We start from the raw sequence: 22,494 nt of genomic DNA on the forward strand, positions 1-22,494 counted from the left end.
CAAAAAAATATTATATGAAATTAAAATGTAGCAGCGTGGCACAGAAAAAGAGACAGCATAATTATGAATTGAATCCGTTTTAAAGGAATCTTGAATCACAATTAAGTATGATTGATCAGAAAGCAGTTTTAACAAAGAAGGGCACTGAAGAAACATATTATACAACTAGCGGTCCGCCCCGGCTTCGCCCGTGGTACCTACATGTTTAAACTATCCTATCTCTCAAGTTGGATCGAACTGCACATGGTGTGCGAATTTTATTATAATCGGTTAAGTGGTTTAGGAGTACAATGAGGACAAACATTGTGACACGAGATTTATATATATTAAGATTTCCAGTATTCATATATTTTTACTTCCTGAAAATGTTCGCATGTTTGGTTTATTGTTTGATAGCAAACAAATCACATACCAAATGTAACTATTATCCTTCGCAAAGAAACCGTATATTTACATACCTTAATAAGTCATCAGGTTACCCAAAAATACACAACCATTTATCTGGTTAAATGTTATACTTTATGGTTTGTTATCACGCGAGAGCGATAAGGTTTTAGTATCGTATCATGTTATGTTGGTATGACGTAAATCGTGAACATGATTCCGTTTTCTTAGGTTTTCGTTTTGTTAATGATATATAGAATACAAGGGTATATAATATACTAGTGGTGCGCCCCGGCTTCGCCCGTGGTAAATATTTCGCAATAAAAGGTAGCCTATGTTCTTTCTCAGGGTCTAAAGATTGTCTGTGCCAAATTTTATCAAAATCGGTTGAGAGGTTTAAGCGGGAAGGCTAACAGACAGACAGACGGAGTTACTTTCGCATTTATAATATTAGTAGCGATATACAAGGTTATAGAGAACATAAATTACATGAAAGGTAAAAAGGAATAGCGCTCTAAGCTATACTACATACTAAGTAGAGAATTTCATAAGTTTACTCAATTGCTGAAAGCAGGTGTACAGGGTTCAAAACATCCTACTGATATTATAAATGCGAAAGTTTGTATGTTTGTTAGTTACTTCTTGACGCAAAAACTGCGGTACCGATTTTCGTAAAATTTGACACACACATAGAGGGTTAAATTAACACATAGGTAGTATAATATTAACACACAGATAGATAATATTTTTATCCCGAAAATCCCCCGAGACGGGTAATATATTCCATATTCAATAAGTGCGTATGCAAAATTAAAATGGTTAAAGTAAGTCTTATGTCTTTGAAGTAAAGAGTAAAATAGTAGTAGTAAATGCATAATCTTAACAGAAATAGATACAAATAGGTCAATCCAATATTCTAAAACCGGAATCTAAACTTAAACGGAAGGTAACAATAATCCAAGAAATAGCATTGGTCAGATACCGGAATTCGAGTTCATTCTAACGATTCTCGTTCGAACGTATCAAGATGGAACATATATTCAACAAATCTGCATTGTAATATGAACAAGGATATATGTATCACTAGATTTCCGCCCGCGGCTTCGCCCGCGTTTGCAAAGGAAAACCCGCATAGTTCCCGTTCCCGTGGGATTTCCGGGATAAAAACTATCCTATGTGTTAATCCAAGTTACCCTCTATATGTGTGCTAAATTTCATTGTAATCGGTTCAGTAGTTTTTACGTGAAAGAGTAACAAACATCCATACATCCATACATCCATAAATCCATACATCCTTACAAACTTTCGCCTTTATAATATAATATATTAGAATAGAAATTAGAAATATTAGAATATTAGATTTCTATATTATTTCGATGGTATACTGTTAAATACGCAAGAGAAATTGTTCGTATAAAAAAACTAGCTGTATCGCTCGATTTCATCCGTGGACGAACTCGGAAAAAATCAAGTATTTCTATGGCTCAAGTGTTATTCTGGTACATAAGCTACATCACTGCCAAGTATCATCAATATCCGTTTCGCTGTTTTCGCGTGAAAGAGTACATACATCCTCAAAAACTATTGTATTTACAATGCAATAATCGTATGATTTCTTTATGTTAAAGGTAAAATCCTTAATGATATAATTAATAATTATTATGTTTACTTTTAATAAACTAAAATACCTTTCAATAAGATAAAACTCATGAAATTACTGTATTGTAACCGACACTTGATAAGTGTACAAAGTTTAACACGTTCGCGGATTAAATCTGTGTGTTTAAAGTGCGTCAAAATCGAGTCTAAAGGACAGCCTACAAGTCCTACAACCTACGAACATACAGGAACTTAATAAGCGTGTCAAAAGAAACAAAATATTCAAATCGATTAATCCCTCATATAAGTAGTGGAAAAGTAGAAATTGCCGTCAGCTTTTGACTATTTAAACACGATTATATTGGTTTATACAAACATATAACTATGTATATGGTTTAATTTATTATTATGCATCGATAATTCGATTGAAAAGGGGATTATCAGCCATCATTTTGGTTTTATCTGTCAAAATATTTTAGAAGATATTTTAACATTTTATGTTGTTTTATATTATCGTACAAGCGATTCGACCCGATGTTACTCGCGTATATACCTAATGGAAGTGTATTAATATGTGTGTTATAATTTAGAGAAAGGATGAATACAAATACAACATAAAATGTTCGGTTATAATTTAATCAATACGATGTTAAAATATCTTTTGCGTGATTTACATGGACAAACAAACAGTAATCACTACATAGTATAAAACAAAGTCGCTTTCTCTGTCCCTATGTCCCTTTGTATGCTTAAATCTTTAAAACTACGCAACGGATTTTGATGCTGTTTTTTTAATAGATAGAGTGATTCAAGAGAAAGGTTTTAGTATATAATTTATTAGGTTTGAGACAAAGCGGATGAAGCCGCGGGCGGTAAGCTAGTTAATAATAATTAATTAAATATTCTGTATCTATATAAACTGTAACGAATTTTTTAGTTGCAAATTGACCCGTTTTATGCGATATAGATATCATTTCATTCATTTCTATAAATAAAATCTAAATTTGTATGAAATTTTACAAGCTTTTATGATGTAAAGATTAAAAATTATTCAAATGGTAATTTCAACGGATTTCATTCATGTTAAGTTTAACAGGTGCCTTTGAATAGAGGTTTTTACGAACCACTTTAAAAGTTATCCTAAAACTTTGTGTATAATTTCTACAAAAAAACTTTATTTAATATTTTGTGGGATCATTTTTTTCACGTCTGAGTACTGAAATAAAAAAATCAAATGAAAGATGTAATTTGCTGAATGAATTTGGATAAAATTTATGATTTTATAGATCACACTGACTCATGACTGCAAAAAAGTGGCTGTATCGTTTTAAGTGATGTTTGATTTGAATCTTCGAATATTAGTAACTATAGACTATAATATATCTATATACCTGATTTAACATGTTATGTAAAATAAACCTCCGTAATTTGGCAAGTATGTGGATAAAAATTATGAATTAATACTATAAAATATGTATATATAGGTACTTGGTAAGTAGAGCAATAATTTCAATAATGTTATTCTTATTCATACGAACTATCAAAAATTAAGTTACCTTGTTTATATATTTTAACTAGCTACAACCCGCGGCAACGCTTATAATACTGACCTTCTAGATCATAAACTATCGCTACTAAATTCAATAGTGTTTACATATAAAAACACCTTATAATACAACCTTACTAAATTCGATTTATCATAATGATTATAAGAAGAATAATATTAAGCTTTGTTCTATTATATAGCAAGATTGTTAGTTCACAAAATGTTGTTTTGACATAGATACAATAGATATGACATTTTTACGCCTAGAGGCTTCCGTTCTAAAAATGGATTCCCGTTGCAATCATTTTTCATGTTCCAAAACTGTATAGCATTGAAGCTTCTGTTTCATTTGTGTGTGCAATAAAGAATGAGAGTATTGTTATTTGTAATTTTTTTACTTATGATACTTTGTTTTTATATTTTGAATCATTTGACTTTCACTGTTTGGCAAGATTTTAGCTGTGGTGTTATGAACAATAGTTTTATAGGACCGATTTAAACCTTAAGTTCAATGTAAGGTATCAATATGCATTTTAATTTCATTTTCAATAATTGGTTAAATAACAATTAGATTTTTTTAAATAAATTTTGATGTATTATTTATATAATAATTCGGAACTTTACAACTAAATACACTGTACATCTAACGTAGGTATAAACGTAGTATTCCGTTTTGATGAAAACTTGTCTTAGCTTATAATTATCATTATTTATCATACGCATTTTCATCATGCCGAAATACAATAAACAATCTTTTTAAGCGGGGAAATCTTGCATAAATACCTACGCTTGTGGTGGGTTATGTAACTACCTAATATTTTGACAAATTACCTGGTTTATCCAAATCACTCAAGAACTCCTCAGTGTCCGTGTACGCGGTGGTGAGTCCCAGAGCGAGGGCCAGCCACGCCCACGTAGCCCCCGGCGTCCTCATGACCTCACGAGCACATCACTACACTCACAACACTATTTGTCACTGTTCTTTTGTACCTGAAACAAGAGAAATATAACTATCAGCTTGGTTTCTAAAATTATCCTACTAATATTATAAATTTTAATGTTTGTTTGTTTGTTCTTTCACGTAAAAACTGCTGAACCGATTTTCATGAAACACACACATAGAAAGTAACTTGGATTAACATAATTTATCCTGAAAATCGCATGGCAACGGGAACTACGCGGGCAAAGCTGCGGACGAAAAGCTAGTCAGGTTATATTTTGGGAAATCTTGAGTAGATATTTATATTTATGTAGCTATGTTAATATAGTCTCTGACTTTGTTTTTAATTGAATGATAAAGACAACATGAAATTAATTGAAATTGAGTATTTGAATAATAAAAAAATATTGATTATTTTTATGTATTTTAAAACTTTATTATTAATAATATTGATATTTAATGCAAAAATCTCCAATAAAATTATTTTTCAATTAATTATAAGCAATTAAAAATTGATGAAATTTAAATTAAAGTCACGTGACTATAAACGCGCCATGACTGGTCACGATAGATGTGACGTCAAAATGTTATAGTTGTATACGTTTTTCTATCAACTGCAATGAGTGAAAACTAACATTATGACGTCACACGCGTTCGGGTGACGCTTCGGGAGTTGTCGGTGTGTTTTCGGTACTGGATTCAAAGACTAATTTTTATTTTGAAATAACTTTTGAATTATTGCAAAAAAAAATTAAAAAAAAAAAACAGTTTTGTTATAAAACTAATATATAATCTTTCCATTTAGCACAAAAAAAATTTTTATTCAAATACTCAATTGCTAAGTTATATTTTGCACCATTAAAATCGAAATATTACGAAATATCTTTATCTAACTGATACAAAACAAAATGAGAAACAAATTGGGAACATAAAAAAGTTATAAATGATGTAATGAATGAAAGTTAAGACTTTCATTCACTTTCATTTCATTCATTCATTACATTGCTATGGTATATATTCTGATTTTAATGAGACAAAGATTACTCTGCAACATTGACACAATTTATACGTTTCCTAGTGCAGAAGACAAATGAGCACCAAACCTATAGCGTTCAGCATTTGAATAGATTTTCGCTGGACAAGCTGCAATGACGTCACCAATTCACATTGAAGCATGCTTCACATCTACAAATATACTTCATCTACGTTCAAACTTACAATAATAGTTAAAATATATTGACACGGAAAATCTATTCGTGGCAGTAACAATAGCCCATTGTTCCAGCGTTCAAGCGAATATCTTGTTTATCTTCAGCAACTCGATATTTTAACAAAAATAAGGACGTAGATACTGCGTTATAAAAATTTTCCGAAATATTTTTCTTTCCGGATCTAATTTACTTTCTTCAGGAAAGGATTTGTTTAAGTTTCGACTTAAATTCCAAGCTTTTTCGAGCATGATTTTTCTGCACGGGCGGAGTTTTGGTTTATCTTTGTTGGATAAATTTCTAACGTACTCGATTATTCGCTGTTACTTGTTTTTGTCTAATGATAAAAGATCTTTATTAGAATACTAGCGGTCCGCCCCGGCTTCGCTCGTGGTACATATTTACGTTTTCTCTACATAAGAACCATCGTCGTACTTCAAGGAATATAATAAAAAAAACAATTATCGAAATCAGTCCACCCGTTCACGCGTGATGCCGTGACCGGCAAAACGGGTTTCATTTTTATATACATAATATTATATAGATACCTAAGGGGTATCTATTAGTACCTACACTCGAAATAGATGGGATACTGCATCACCAATCACAGACACAAAAAAATGTAATCGGAAAATATTTTTGCAAAGGTAATAATAAAAGTTCATTTATTTGCCTTCATAACTTAAAACTATTATAGTATTGCATAAGTCTGGACGACTGTGTATTAACACAGCAATGCATTTCACTTCCTAGAGTCACTATAAGCCATTTAAACATAATTATCACCTGACATCTATCAATAAACTTAATAATATTATACGCATCCTTAGACGAAGATTGTTATCTCAAAAGGAATTGAACCGAGGACCTTTAAATTGTGCTCTATTTTTACCACTTGACCACTGAAGCAGAAACATGACCGGTCAGTGGTCAGTTTGACAAATTTTATCGAAAGTATTACATAAGTAACGACCTTTATGTCTAATTGATTGATTAAACGAGATTATTATCAATTATTTAATATAATTAACATGTCATAAAGATTAAATGATAATATTATTATATCTATATTACGTTAATATAATTCTTATTGAACTATGAATAATACGTTCTAATTAATAATTATTTGCGTTACAGTTTTTATGTGCTTTAAGATTTCATCAGATAAGATTTTATAAATACAAGAACAAAAATTGGTCAAGTCGTGCATGATTTCCAGATTTTGGATTAAAATAATAAGGCCCGTAAGCTCAAATTAATAATTAATAAATGAACTTTGAAATAAAAATATATTGTAGATATTATTGAACTCTCGATTCAACCCTCGAGCTTTTTTCGAAAAAGCTTCTCCAACATCGATATTATAGTATAATATGGCTATTAATCTTATATATAAAAATGAATCGAAAAATGTGTTGGTAAGCGCATAACTCGAGAACGGCTGAACCGATTTCGATAATTCTTTTTTTATTATATTCCTTGAAGTACGAGGATGGTTCTTATGTAGAGAAAACGTAAATATAATGTACCACGGGCGAAGCCGGGGCGGACCGCTAGTCTTCTTATATATAAAAATGAATCGCAAAATGTGTTGGTAAGCGCATAACTCGAGAACGGCTGAACCGATTTCGATAATTCTTTTTTTATTATATTCCTTGAAGTACGAGGATGGTTCTTATGTAGAGAAAACGTAAACATGTACCACGGGCGAAGCCGGGGCGGACTGCTAGTTATTAATATAATAGTATAGTATAATATGACTATTACTCGAACAGGGTACTAATGACAAGAATTCCATTGCAAACAGAATTCTAAGCTATTCATAGAAATCTCTCTGTTTAATCTATCAACAAAATAACGTTTCCTGATAAGCAAACTATTAATACGCTTAGAAGACGGAAATCGACACTAATATTATAAAGCTGAAGAGTTTGTTTGTTTGAACGCGCTAATCTCGGGAACTACAGGTCCGATTTGAAAAATTCTTTCGGGGTCAGATAGCCCATTTATCGAGGAAGGCTATACCGTCACGCTAAGACCAATAGGGGCTAGTATTCTATATATTTACATTAACTGCTCAAAATAATCTCATTACAAACCGCAAATTTTAACAAAAAGTTACTAGTATTATAATATTATTTACTAGATAGACTTTAAATTATAATTTTAAGCCGCTAAGCCGTAAATAATGTTCATTAAACTGTGATAAGCCAAAGGCTAAACCGCACCCGATAGTTCATACAAATGTACCTAATGTTTTAATTAAATATTATAATCACTAGCCGTGGCTTGTTGGTTATATTAATTGGTGATGAATGCAAAAAAGAGTAGATAGTTACGCATCCACCCCAACCCTCTGTATTAGGTTGAGCAATTGCCTTCCGCTGGCCTCAGCAAGACCACCGGAGAGTTCTTGCAATTTAGCATAAGCATTGCAGTTATTGAAAAACATTTATTTCGCAATAAGGTATCGATTGTATCATTGCATGTAATTCTGGCATTAAAATTTTGACTCCAAATCGTCCACTTGTTATAGTTAAGTAATTAAATAAGTTTAATTTTAATTTTATTTTATTTCTTTTTTAAAAAAGTCAAATCGCTCCCGCAAAGTTTAACTAGATTTTTTGTAAAAAAACAATATTACTACAGTGGTGGTTTTATTTAAATCAGGGTATACGCTATATGAGTTTTGTAGAAATAGGAGTCATTATGGTTAACTATCTAACCGGACCTTTCAAACACAATTTACTTACAGTGGTAATGTTTTCTGAAAATTGTCCATACAGTGGTAATAATTTGTTACAAAGTATTAATAAATCTAATATCTAATATATATTATAAAGGCGAAAGTTTGTAAGGATGTATGGATGTATGGAGGTTTGTTACTCTTTCACGTAAAAACTACTGAACCGATTACAATGAAATTTAGCACACATATAGAGGGTAACTTGGATTAACACATAGGATAGTTTTTATCCCGGACATCCCACGGGAACGGGAACTATGCGGGTTTTCCTTGGCAAACGCGGGCGAAGCCGCGGGCGGAAATCTAGTAAAACAATAAATATACCGGCCAAATTGAGAACCTCCGCCTTTTTTTGGAGTCGGTTAAAAAGGGTGATGATAAGAGCAAATTCTCTCGACTCATCCTACTAAAAGAAATAGGTATCCTTTTCATAAACATAGTAAAATCACGCGTTATAAACCTTACCTCCTGTTATAATACGCCACCAATATACTCTATAAATTATCACATTAAGTAATTACACCTGTACGAAATCTATTAACTTTACCACTCCCTACGGAACCTTTTTGCACCTAAAAAAGAGAAAATGTAACCTCCAAGATTCAGCCTGTGACAGACAGATGGGTGACGAGGGTCAGAGGAAACGTGACCAGCCTTCTGAGTGGGTTGATGAAACGTTTTTATACTATACCACTATGTCAATTTTATCATCTCGAGAATTGCTACTGTGGAATTCTGAATGTTAAGTGATTGGTGTTGAATCGTTATTTGTGTTAAATTTAATATTTTTTGTATAATGTCTGAATTATATTTGGAAATGTTAATCTGTATCTGTTATTTATATTTTCAGCGCTTGGCTTCATATATGCTGCTGTGTTTATTTATTTATTTATTTATTTATTTATTTATATAAGGCACAGTTACAGGATATAATCCAAGAACATTTACATCAACTTACTAAATTAAACAATATTAAGATTACGACCCAATTAAATTATGCCATAGATTACGTAATAAAATGCATTAACACTTATAATAACAATCCATGGAATAAAAAATAGTAGAGTTCACTCTACAAATGCTTATTTCTACACATTTTTGAAATGCTGATGTGCTGCTATTTTAAGATTTACAAATTTCAAAATTATATCCATGTAAGTATAAAATATATATATCTACGTTTTTCTGTATTAAAATTTTTCTAATATTCCATATTCTTTATATATATTTTTTAGCCATGTGCCCGTTACAAGATGGTCAATTCGAATCTCGTCTCGTCTATAAAACCTCAACAAAAACAGACGTAACTCAAAAAGCGAAATTAAACAGCAGAACTTTAAATTACGCCCGACTTGCAGAGAACGCTATCAATGTCGTATAAATTAGACCTCCTTACCGAGTGGAGTCCCAACGCAATGTTTGAGTAAAAACTTCATTCGTATTCAAGAGATACGAATTCCCATAGCGGCCAAGTGCGAGCTGGAGTGGTGATAACGAATTAGTGAACATACTCCAGTTTTTACAATGTGTGTGAATTTGAAGAACTGTACGATATTTTGAGAGATTGGATTAGCACTTTCTTGGCATAATATGTGTGACTAGATTTCCGCCCGCGGCTTCGCCCGCGTTTTCAAAGGAAAACCCGCATAGTTCCCGTTCCCGTGGGATTTCCGGGATAAAACCTATCCTATGTGTTAATCTAAGTTACCCTCTATGTGTGTGCTAAATTTCATTGTAATCGGTTCAGTAGTTTTTACGTGAAAGAGTAACAAACATCCATACATCCATACAAACTTTCGCCTTTATAATAGTATTAAGATTTGATATTATAGACCGAAACATAAACTTATATTATGTGTTTATGATAAATCTGAAGAGTTTCTTGTTGATTTGCTTAAACGAGCTTATCTTATGAACTACTAACAAATATAGGCATATTATAGAGTTTTTTATAATAATGCTAGAATATAACCGGTAATTTGAGTATGTTACTCTAACCTCTTACTTATTTGAAAATGTTGTGACAAATTATACCAACCGCAGCATGCTGTTCTTAATTTGTTTATCATAAAATATTTTATCGATAAACTGTCTAATATACAGAATTACACTATACAAATTGCGAACAAATTTAAAAAAATAGTCACTTCCACCTTAAACATCACCAAAACCTTGTCAAGCTTTATACCAATCAAAAAAACGTGTCATAAATTCAAATCGATACTTTCGAATACATTTCGACCGTTTAAGCGCTCATAAACATAATGTTTTATCGTTTTCAACATAACCAGTTTAACTCGATTGTCAGCTCATTATGTCTGGTCTATTTCCCTAATCTTGTATTTCTGGCATTATTCATTTTGATAGTGGTACCGTTAAATGAGTTAATTTTGAATAGTAAATTCTATTCACACTTAGAAGTTCATTATCGATGTTGTATTTATTCATATATTGTGACTAGCTTTCCGCCCGCGGCTTCGCCCGCGTTTTCAAAGAAAAACCCGTTCCCCTAGGATTTCCGGGATAAAACCTATCCTATGTCCTTTCTCGGGTATCAAAATATCTCTATACCAAATTTCATGCAAATTGGCCAGTAGTTAAGGCGTGATTGAGTAACAGACAGACAGACAGAGTTACTTTCGCATTTATAATATTAGTATGGATTTAACGGTGACGTTTGGAGATTGTAACTGATTAGATATTAAACAGATATAGTGTGACATTTATGGTAGTTATATTTTTTATACATATAAATGTATAAAAAATTATATATTATGTAAATAATAACATTTTTTCTACATTTTCGTAGCTCCGGTCGCTTAGCTTCCCAATCGGAGCTCATAAAATGTACTGCTGCAAAGCTACACAGGCAATTCTTATTTCAGAACACATTTTATAGTAGTAACAATTTATTCTAGAGCTGTAAAACATTATTTTTATCTATTTAAATATGATAATGTATGCAGTATTTAAATATTTAAAATATTACCTAAGCCATTCTCTACAATGCTTCTTATATAAAGATATAATACTCCAAGACACAATCTCTATAAATTCAAGTTACACGTAAATTATTTGACTTAAAATTAAGCCTAAGGCATCTTAATATTTCATAAAGTTGCCTTAAAGTTCACAACTCAAATAATAAATAATAGCTAATGCTAAACAGACAAAAATAGGCTATAATCTTAAATAAATTGACTTTCCCTTTTATTGAGCCTTTTTAATACAAATTTATCTAAAATCTATATACTACTAATACATATTATAAAGCTGAAGAGTTTGTTTGTTTGTTTGAACGCGCTAACCTCAGGAACTATTCGTCCGATTTGAAAAATTATTACGGTGTTAAATAGCCTATTTATGTAGTATATGTAGTTAGATATAAAAAGCTTTCGTAGACCAAATAGAATCTGACAGTTACATGTACCAGTAAAGAATCACGTAGGAATACACAAGGAAAAACTGACCTAAACTTGTAGGTCATTAGTTACAATTTACTACGACAAAAAGATTCTAGTTCTATAGTCTGTTGAAAAACGAAAACAATACATTTGTCAATGTTAAAGTTAACTAGTTTTCTGTGGCCGAGTTACGTTAGAACTGGCACATTTGACATTGCACGGTCAACATCACAATCGTATATCTGATCATGAGTCAATTACAATTGTTGTATCGGGAATGCGATAGCCTTGTGTTTCTGTTTTTGCATGAGAAATGCTTTGTGATCGGTTTTTAGATATTTGACATATCAAAAGGTTTTTTGTTATGGATATGTCAGCTGTGAGCAAATTTGGAAACGGAATAATCTGATATTTGTGTTTTTGTTTGTATTTTAAGCTATTGCATAGCTTTTATCTCAGACTTTGAGCACGGCGACCGTATGTAAAAATTCCGTAACGAAAAACCTAACACCCTTCACTCTAACCGGCACAGCGATGCGATGCTTTGCAATAGCTTTACCGCGGCAGTCCTCAAGTGCCACACGTATTTTTTTGCAGACATGCACCATACTGATTATTATCCATTTAACTGTATAGCATTTTGTTATAAATTTTATCTATGCAAGAATTATAAGCATATTATGCCCACAATTACATTAATTTATTTCCAAGAGGTATATAAACCACGTACAAATAAAATGTAGGTATTATTATGTTAAAATACCGAAATTGTTCGACTACGATCAAACAAAACTTTGAATACATACATTATGTATGTTTCATACATTCTACATAAGGGTCCTCGCCAAATTTGAACGAGCTTACCTATAACCAAAATAGAAGTGACAACTATAATATATAAGCAGGCTGAGACGAATGTCAGAGTATAGAATAACGCTAAGGAATAGAAACTGCTAACGTTAATTATTGACATAATCTCATGACATTTTGGTAATGGTTCGGTCCTTAGAGCGTATACGCACTATGCGGGTAACCGCATTGCGGGTAGCCGTCCGGCTGACCGCAAGCACAATTATGTACGTAATATTCATTTCTATGCGCACTGCGATGCGGCTACCGCAGACCGCACAGTGCGCATAGAAATGAATATTACGTACATAATTGTGATTGCGGTCAGCCGGACGGCTACCCGCAATGCGGCTACCCGCATAGTGCGTCTACGCTCTTAGACAAAACATCATACGCTTATGTCAATTTGTATCGATAGCGTATTCTATTTCTTAGCGTTTTGACGTTTGTCTCAGCGCTAAGGTCTATTTCTTGGTCTATTTGTATCTTGGCTTGACTTGAGGTATTAAAAGAAATAAGCTTATATTGTTGACATATATATAAATAGAAAGGAAACTGAAATATATATTTAAATCTTATATGTTCATATTATTACTTGGGTCTTGCGGTGCATTTAGATCAAACGAACATAGAGCTAGAGATAGAGCAAGAGCATTATTTCGTGATCTTTTAGTGTAAACGAAAATTCAGTGTTGTTCAGTATTAGAACATTGCATATAATCTTTTCGAACGCACTAAGAACAACGAAATAATGCGCTATGCCTGTTTACACTATAATAATTTGACATAGTGGGGTTATAATGAGCATTCGCTCGTTGTTAATGCACCGTTATGAAAATGCTCTCATTAAATCGTTTTGTTCTAGCAAGCTGTAACATTTAAAATATTATTTTTAGTTATATTTTAAATCCGTCTGTTCCCCTTATAAGAAAATAGATTGTACTTAAACTTAACAGCGAAAGTGGTTGCTGTCAAAAAATCAGAATAAACTGTCTGTTAAAACAGTCTACCTTATATAGAATCCTCAATCTTTCCGATTCCACGAAGTATTTATTTTTATTTTTGCACAAGGTAATATAGGCCAACTTAAAAATAGATTCCGAAAACATTTTGTCTTACATGTGTCCTCATTCCACACACTTCACTTTTAAAGTAGGGTCGGCAGATATCAAATATTGACAGCACAAATACTCGGAACGAAGGAAAAGGTCTTAAAATCAATAAGGAAGCCTGGGATCAATTCTGAGACCCTGGTAGTTGCAGAATAATATGCTGTATTATTATGTGGTGGGTACTTCGATTTGTATTAATTATAAATTAGTTAAGGTAACAATTACAATATTATATTGCTATTGTTTTGGAGATTTTTAACAATAATTGTAAAATGTATTTATGAATAAATAAAATACAAACTTATTAAAATGTTTTACTAATTAATAGCGATAGTTAATAGTTGCCACCTATATAAAAATATGACAAAACAGTATGTTTAAATATCAATTATAATGTCCGATCCCAAAAAATGTACAATTATTATTAGACAAAAAATAACCTGAGTTAAAGTCCATCAAGCCAAGTAAGCATATTTAATCGATCAATAATAAATAAAAGAAAGAAAACATGATACAAGCACAAAACCAAAGACATACTGCAAGAAAACAAATGAAAACAACGATTCATAAAAAGAAAAACCGTAAGTAATAACTCCCTAACTAACCTAACCCCGTAACTTCAACATATTAATTATCTAGACAATCAAAGCTAAATCCTTAAAACCATATCTCATTGTTTATGCTATCACGGTTCCCAATTTACTAGACCATAAGATAGATGGTGTAATCTTCACTGTCGCGAAAAAATAACGCTAACAAAGGAAAGGAATTTAAAAGGCCATATTTCACTGTACCTCTCCGAACCCTTTCCGGTCCCACAATGTTTTCACGAAACGAATAAATCATGCTGTTTCAATTATACTACACTTACCTACTTTATACCTCTGCAGTGTGTATTATCGTATTTAGAAATATGCCAGATATTACATTTTAAGGTAAGGTCAATCGAAAATAGTTAATGGGCAAAATTAAATTCGTAAGTTCAATTTATAGGTATTTTTTAGCGGAATTTTGATCAACGTGACTAATCTGATTTAGATAGACAACTGCGCAAGAGCCAGTGTAAAAAAAAATGTGTGCGTGTACTAGTGTACACACGTAAGAAGTGAAACTTCTTTATGACCTTATTTTTCAAAAAATAATGTACTATATGCAACTTTACAGAAATACGTCGAATCTCGCGTGGTAGGGATAAGAAAAAGATGGCGCGTAACGGAAAAATGTCACGCGTTACGAAAAAATGTTACACTAAATTTTTTTCCAACCCCGATAAAGAAGTTTCACTTCAAAAAACCGAGCTGTACCTGTTCAATGGACCTCACACAACTGAATCGTGAACCTCTTTTGGTAAATTTTTTATCGGACTGTGAAACTGTAATATTAAAAGTAATTTTACATCCGTTTATACTGTTTCCAGTGAAAAAGTCTCTTATTTTTTCATGTCATTTAAAAAATCAACAATTGATATCCTCCCGTACCCTTCTTCATGTTCATTCTTAATATCATACATTACAATAAGTGAGGAAAAATCAAATTCGACCGGCGTATCCCTTTCCGAAGTCGGGGTACTCCACTGTATGTAATATAGAAATAAATCATAATAAATGACGCCACTGCCGCCATCTTCAACGTAATCTACGTCTACTGCCGTCTTATAAATTTACTTTTTGTGATAAAACTGTTATGAGAATTTTTGGGACTTTGTTTACTTCATTTTTATTTTAAGAGCGAGCGCGTCGCGTCGTTTGGAGTCTTCGTGGATGTCAATCAAAGAAATATACAATAACTCATAATATAATATACGATTGATTCTATTTCCACATAGAAAAAGCAAAGCAAATGTAGGAATATCCATTATATGACATATGTGTGTGTTCCATAAGCCTCCGTGATTATAGAACGAACGTTTTGCAACCAAAAATAAGAGAAGATGATGTCAAAGTATTATTAAAAAAAGTGTAAAATGTTATTGGTCGTAAATTAATTTAACAGGTTCAAAAATATTCCCTGGTCCTTTAAAATGGTTTATTATTATATTAATAAAAAATATTTTAAATAATAAATATTAATAATTAAATACTTAGTTGGTTTGTACTTAACAGTAAATTGGTGAAACTGAATTCATATTTTCTCTTCATATAAATTCGACAACAGCATACATTCCAAATACCTTATTTTATTAGTAAACTTCTGGAATAAATTTTAATTAAAAACAACAATAACAACACACCAGCATCTATAATGCTTATCATGTTATGAACAAAAACAAACATTACATTTTCATCAGATAATGTAATGAAAGAATAATATTTCTTATCTATTTAACCTTACTAATGTCGTCTCGAACAATCTTAGAACAAAAAATCTGTCAAGTGTGGGTATACTTACCCCAGAGGATTCAGAGATGTTGTATATGAAAACGGAAATTGAATTAGGAGAAAATAACTTCTGTTTTCTATTTGATAACATCTCGGAAGAAATGTTAAGTCATGTAGCATCAAGAGGCCGTATTTATTTAATTTATTTAATTATTTATTGCACACACAAAGGAAATAGAGACACATAAAGTACAGGTAAGAGGAAAACAAAGTGTACAAACGGTGGCCTTATCGCTAGGTAGCAATCTCTTCCAGGCCACCGTAAGTAATATGTAAGGAGAGACGTTAAAAGGAGGTGGGTGAGCAAAAAAATAAGGCGTTAGGGAGAAAGAAAGAAAGGCCGTACAATTTTATCTAATGAATACTTCTATAATAATACTTATATAAAATCTATATTAAAAAAAATATGAAAGTATACAATATCAGTTCATAATAAGTATTTCTAAACTCGTATTTTTCGATACACCAATCAACTAATGCACGAATCAACATGTACGTATTTCATCGAAAATGATGTGATATCTACTTTCAGAACGTATAAAAATATCTAAAACATATTAACCGGCAAAAGTACAAGCATGTATCATACTCGAAATAACAATTTATATCAAACCCTACATCGTAATAAATAAAGGAAAACTTGGAAGCCATATTATATTCCGCCAATAAAATGTTTTCGTACTTCGATTACGCAATACATCTCGACCGACATGCCGATAGCTTGATTTATTCGAGATGAAAACATTTAGTACAGTCTAAGGTAAATGTAATTTTGGCTTCTGACAACCGCTCCGCGATTGAGATTAAAAAACTTTTCCCACGAGGCCCGTGGCGTAGAGGGAAAAAAATATTAATGAAAATTTTTGGGAAACCACCCGATGACCGAACCCCCGACTTCATCAAAGTATCCTCTGCAGTGGATAGGCAATTAAGAAATTCAATTTTCTGTTACTTCCTCGGGGACTGCGATTACAATACAACATTGAGTTTGCGACTTGTTAACGACTGGATTACGTTTTGTCAAATTAATGCAAATTTCATCTTTTGCCCTAATCTCGAAGATTTCTCGAAAATTAAATGCCATTGCTTCTTTAATCTTTGTGATTATCGCACAATGAAATTCTGAATTTCTATTTCCAAAAATTCCTATTTCTGCTTTGATAACCTCAATCCTCTCCATATTATCGATAATGAAATTAATTTAACTTCAAACATATTATTTTGAAGTTTATTTTAACTTTATGCAGGATAGGTATATCATTTTCTTTAAATTTAAAATAACAATCAAGTACATGATAAAAGGTCCAAGATTAATTTGTAAAGATAACCAAATTCTAAAACTGAAGTTTGCGAAGAAAAATACAGAACGTAATATCAGTCTGACCTTGGCGAACTCAAATAACGAAGAACCGTCCAAGTTTAAGAATTAATGATCAAAAAGTTTGCAAGTCTAGTGAAATATAAGTAAGTAAATATTACAAAAACGCTGAGGATTCAAGAAAAAAGGTCGAAAGCGTGTAGGCAGGCCGAAAGGATTCTTGTTAAATCCGTTTATTACCTACATGTATGGGCGAAGAAATGCTTCAGCCATTTCATTGAAATTCGAGTGGCACATAAACCGGGACGTAAATTTCATCCACTAATGTTTGGTTTTTGGGTCTCGACTGCTCGGCTTTATCTGTGTTTATGGGATCGCTTCTCGGCTGAGCTCGATTTTTGCAAGATACATTCGGTTGTCCTGCTTTATTTAATCACAATAGCGCATTTTGGCGTCTTCTTTCGCGTGGATATTGCAATCCTCAGGGAAATACAGGAGATGAAAAGCGAAATCCGAGTCTAGCCTAGCAATGGCGCCGTTGGAATACTAAAAACATTTTTGAAACTACTCCGTTGAGCACCACTGAGGCTCGTTCGAAGAATTTTACCTTTTTAATTTTTCGTTTTATTGTACTTGTTTCAGAGCATTTACTTTTCATATTTGGATATAATCTTTTCCAATGATACATACATGTTAAAATGCTCTAAAATATAACAAATGACTGGCTAGTTTTGTATTTCCATGACAAATAAAACGTAACATGTAAAATGTAAATGATGAGTTCCCGTGAAAAATGTACGTTTGAAAATATTAGCAGACAGGTCTGGATCAAGGGGATTGAAATAAAGAATAGTACCAACGAGCGAAGAGTGTATTATAGTTGTGGACAGGTTTTGTTTCCTCAGCCTTTGTTCTAGTCAGATGCGACCCAAATATTCCGTGCCGTTTTTCTGTAAACAGAGCTGGCGACAAAATGAGGCGTTCACAATCGAATCTTCTGGAAACGCTAGTATTCAGCAACAAGTTGATTTATTTGAAAACGTGATTGAGTTGAGTGGATTTCGAGAAATCGTAAAATTTGAGGGTAAATTTACAGAGCGTTTCGAGTGTAAACGGCATTCTGTGAAGCAGGTTCCTGATTGATGCTTATTTCCGCTGTTTTGGTCTGATTTAATTGCAATTTTCAATTAATTGAAATTGATTGTTTACATTTAAGCCTTCATACTTTTAATATTTTCAACTCTATTGGTAAAATTTTATCAGTCTCAATCACTGATACATAAATTTTCGTCCACTGTATCCATTGGGTTATGTAGATTGTAGATGCATTTTACAGCATCTCTTACCGACATTCTGTCAAGTTGGTTATCAGCCTTATTCTCAGCTCCTCTAGCGAGATTTTATTTGGTTCCCAGTAATATTGTTTATCAACTGGTGCTCAACAAATGTTTACCATGTGGGGCTTTATACATTTGCCTTTTCTGGAATTTGTCTGATTCATCAAAATACAGTACCGGTTAAGGAGAAAAGACATCGGTTACGTTCAGTTAATTAAATTTATATTTACATATTTTTTTATACTGAATTAATTAATTGATATCTTGGATTTATAATTTATAAAATCATATTATGCCAGTATTATAATTTTAATTTTCTCTACAGAAATAAGTTAAAATGGTTGGATAAAGAAAATTTTTGATTTATATTTATGAGGGCTCATACCGTGTAAGTGGAATAAAAGTTTGATAAGGCATAGAGGACCGACCTATCTTTATAAATAACTACAGCTACCTACATAAATACTAACAATTCTTTTTACATACAAGTTATTCTGAGGGATTGGGTTTTACGACTCTTGGATAAATCAGGTTTCTTTTTCGATAAATTTGAAAGCTATCCAAAATTTATTTGTGGGAAATAATATAGTGTTTTTGTAAAACTATTTTGAAGTCTTTCTAAAAATCATAGAGCTTTTATTAGACGATTTTTTTATAATAATAAATTAAAAGCTTGGTTATTTTATATACATTTGTTACACGTACAGATTATTTTGGCCATATTATACTTAGAATTGTATGTACCTAATTAAAATTAATAAAGATAATATGAGCGTAAAAATTATGTAGGGTATATAGTTATTTTTCATCACGCTACTTATAAGTTATTAACGTCATTGCTATCAATTTCTAAACGCATTAAACTCACAAAAATCAATCACAATTCAATAAAGAACTACAAATCAAAAAACAATAAAATACAAAAAAGTATAAAGTTCAATGCTTCATTCAAATACACTAACAAGTCGATATTATAAAAGTGCTAACAAGTAAGTTAATTATGAATCTCATCGAATCGAGAGATATTTCGTTAAAATTTTCCCGAGCGAATCAAAACATCAGTCGGAATATTAGCATGAGTTTCGCGTAAAACAAAAATAAAGCGGCCATTTTGAATTCTTTTTCGATTAAAAGATAACAATTAAAGTTTAAATTGGAAAACTTCGAGTGGACAGCTCCGTTTTAATGTCGATTGATATACTTTATGTTTTTCTTTGCAATATTTTTACGGAATGTATTGAAAATGTTTTTTGTATGAGAGCGATATTTTTAGATTGTGTAGGTGTTTGAATAGCTGTTTTATCCCATTTAACGTTGATTCGTACGATTGAAACTTAAATGTTTGGATATTACATAAAAATAATAATATCGAAGTATATTTTTAAAAGTTTATCCATCAACATTAATTTGGTAAAAATGACTATAAACAAACTTACAAACATCTTTTTTTCAACACTCAAACAAAACACCAACACAAAAACATTACCCTCCTTACGCAGTCGGATAAAATAACAAAGATGCCCTTTATCCACTCAAGAATATTAACCATCTCATACAACAAGCAAATTTTCGTTAAAATAGTTTGAATTCAAAAGAACCCATTTGTGAACCGCTTCATTGGTCAAAGTAATGAATGTGCAAAGGCCTTTCTAGCCACTTAAACTTAGTGTTGTTTTGATTAAATTTTCATGTTCCTATAAAGTAAAAGGCGTGGTACAGTTATTTTAATTCATAGTGCACGGTATAAACGTTTTTAATATTTTAAAATGTGGAATAGAATTGTGTACATTTTAAGTACCTTGTGGCATCTGTGGTCTAAAACATTACGTATATATTATGAACTTTTTAACCCTGAAGCTAAAATATGGACTGATGATGATCATGATGATTATAATGACGGTGTTGTTTTCCTTTTGCTATTATTGTTACTTTCATCTATAAGGTAAATTTCTTTATTAAATCCTATCTAGTTTAGCCGTCAAACATATTCCCACGTAGGCTGATTACGGCTAGTAAAAAATCACAAGCAAATACGTTGCCATGCTTAGTGAGACAAGGTAGGTAAGCTAGTATGAAAATATTAGATTTGTATTTTTAATTATTTATTTTACAAGAGACGTCTCTTCTTCGATGTTTTTTGACGTGACAACGTCTTATAATTCGATAGCCGGCTGCACGCACGAAAAAACATGACTCATGCGGCGTTACCTCGCGCTCTGAGGCGTTCCGTAAGGCTTGAAGTGCAAGCGAGAGCGCGGAACGAGCGACAAAGAAGCACAATCGGCCGTTGTCACGTTCAACTATCGTCAGTAAACCGACTTTACAGACAACCAATTTTTTTCAACATTAAAAGCTCTAGTTATATCTATCCTAAATTTTAATGCTAATAAAAATATGTTATCTACTTCATTGCATGATGTCTATAGTGGATACACAGAGGTTTTTGGCTCAATTATTTCAACGTTCAATCAATTATTTAACAATGGTATTAATGAATAAAATACATAGATTTGCGCAGTTAAATGCACTGAGATTAATCCTAAATCAACAAACCGCTTTCATATTTGAATTGGCAAAGCGATTAAAGGGCTTAACATTTTTCAATGGTCATTTTGTAAGTTTTTTTTTGTATCATTATACATTCATTGGACTTTTGAATTATTGTGTGAATTTTTCATAACTTCTCTCATTGTTCGATTTATCTTTTGTTATTGAACAAATGCTTTGAATTTTTAAATTTACCGAAAATGTTATAACATTTACATCCAATTGAAATAAAGTAAAGAAACGATGAAATGTTTTATATTGTAGGAATTTATAACAATAAAATACAAAAATGTTTGTGCTATAAAAGGGACCTACACTCAGCTATATTAAAATCTAGAGACCCAAATATTATTTAATACTACACTCATATTGGTAGTATCAACTCAATAGGTACTTTAATTAATTAAAGCAAGAAGTTATTACTTTTACATCAAATCTATATTGATATACAAGAAACAAATAGCTAACTATTACCTACCAAAAATTTATGAAAAAAAAAACGTGTGGCACTCGGGGACTGCCGCGGTAAAGCTATTGCATAGCATGCCTTCAAGCCACACCTCCGCCCGTCGGAGTGGGGAGCGTGAGGTGTTTTCGTTACGGAATTTCTAGATTCGGTCCCCGCGCTCAAGGCCTGCGATAGAAGCAATGCAATAGCTTAATGATTTTGTTTAATGAACTGCAAATGTTTCATCTAAACATAGCTGCAACTAAATTGGACTGCTTTATCGTCGAAAATTTGATATGTGTCGTCATGGTAACGAATACAAAACACGCACACACAAATTGAGTGTAATCAGACCATATGAGTAATTTAGACTGATATAGAATGTTCTTTTTAACACCAGCATCATCATATAATCACAGTAGTATATAATTTCACATTAATTCTTAGCATTTCAAGGAAATCATCCACTTTATCCAAGTGCGTGTTGGTAGATGTCACCTATACCTACTTAAACCTTACTAGTCAGTGGTAGATAATAATACCATCACTGATTACAAAATACAGATTTCCAATCCTACATCACTAAAAGAAACCCAACACATCAAACAAAATTGAAAAGTCGACCACTAAAGCGTAAACTGATGACCCTCACAATATGCGAAATAATAAAAGCGAATT

General features: G+C 32.0%; 1 protein-coding gene across 1 annotated transcript in view; it reads right to left on the reverse strand.

Moving 5' to 3' along the window:
• The window catches only part of side-IV (sidestep IV transmembrane protein), a 238,471-nt gene that overhangs the window by 111,887 nt on the left and 104,090 nt on the right, over positions 1 to 22,494 (reverse strand). Inside the window, exon 4 of the mRNA XM_090112285.1 lies at positions 4,361 to 4,519. Within this exon, the coding sequence (XP_089968411.1) occupies positions 4,361 to 4,463 (103 nt within the window). The 5' untranslated portion in view covers positions 4,464 to 4,519. The remainder of the gene's footprint in view (positions 1 to 4,360; positions 4,520 to 22,494) is intronic.

This window comes from Colias eurytheme, chromosome 18 (assembly GCF_061535395.1).
Source record: "Colias eurytheme isolate Ceu_HAF_F1 chromosome 18, ilColEury1 Martin Lab GWU primary, whole genome shotgun sequence".
NCBI classification, from domain to species: Eukaryota; Metazoa; Arthropoda; class Insecta; order Lepidoptera; family Pieridae; genus Colias; species Colias eurytheme.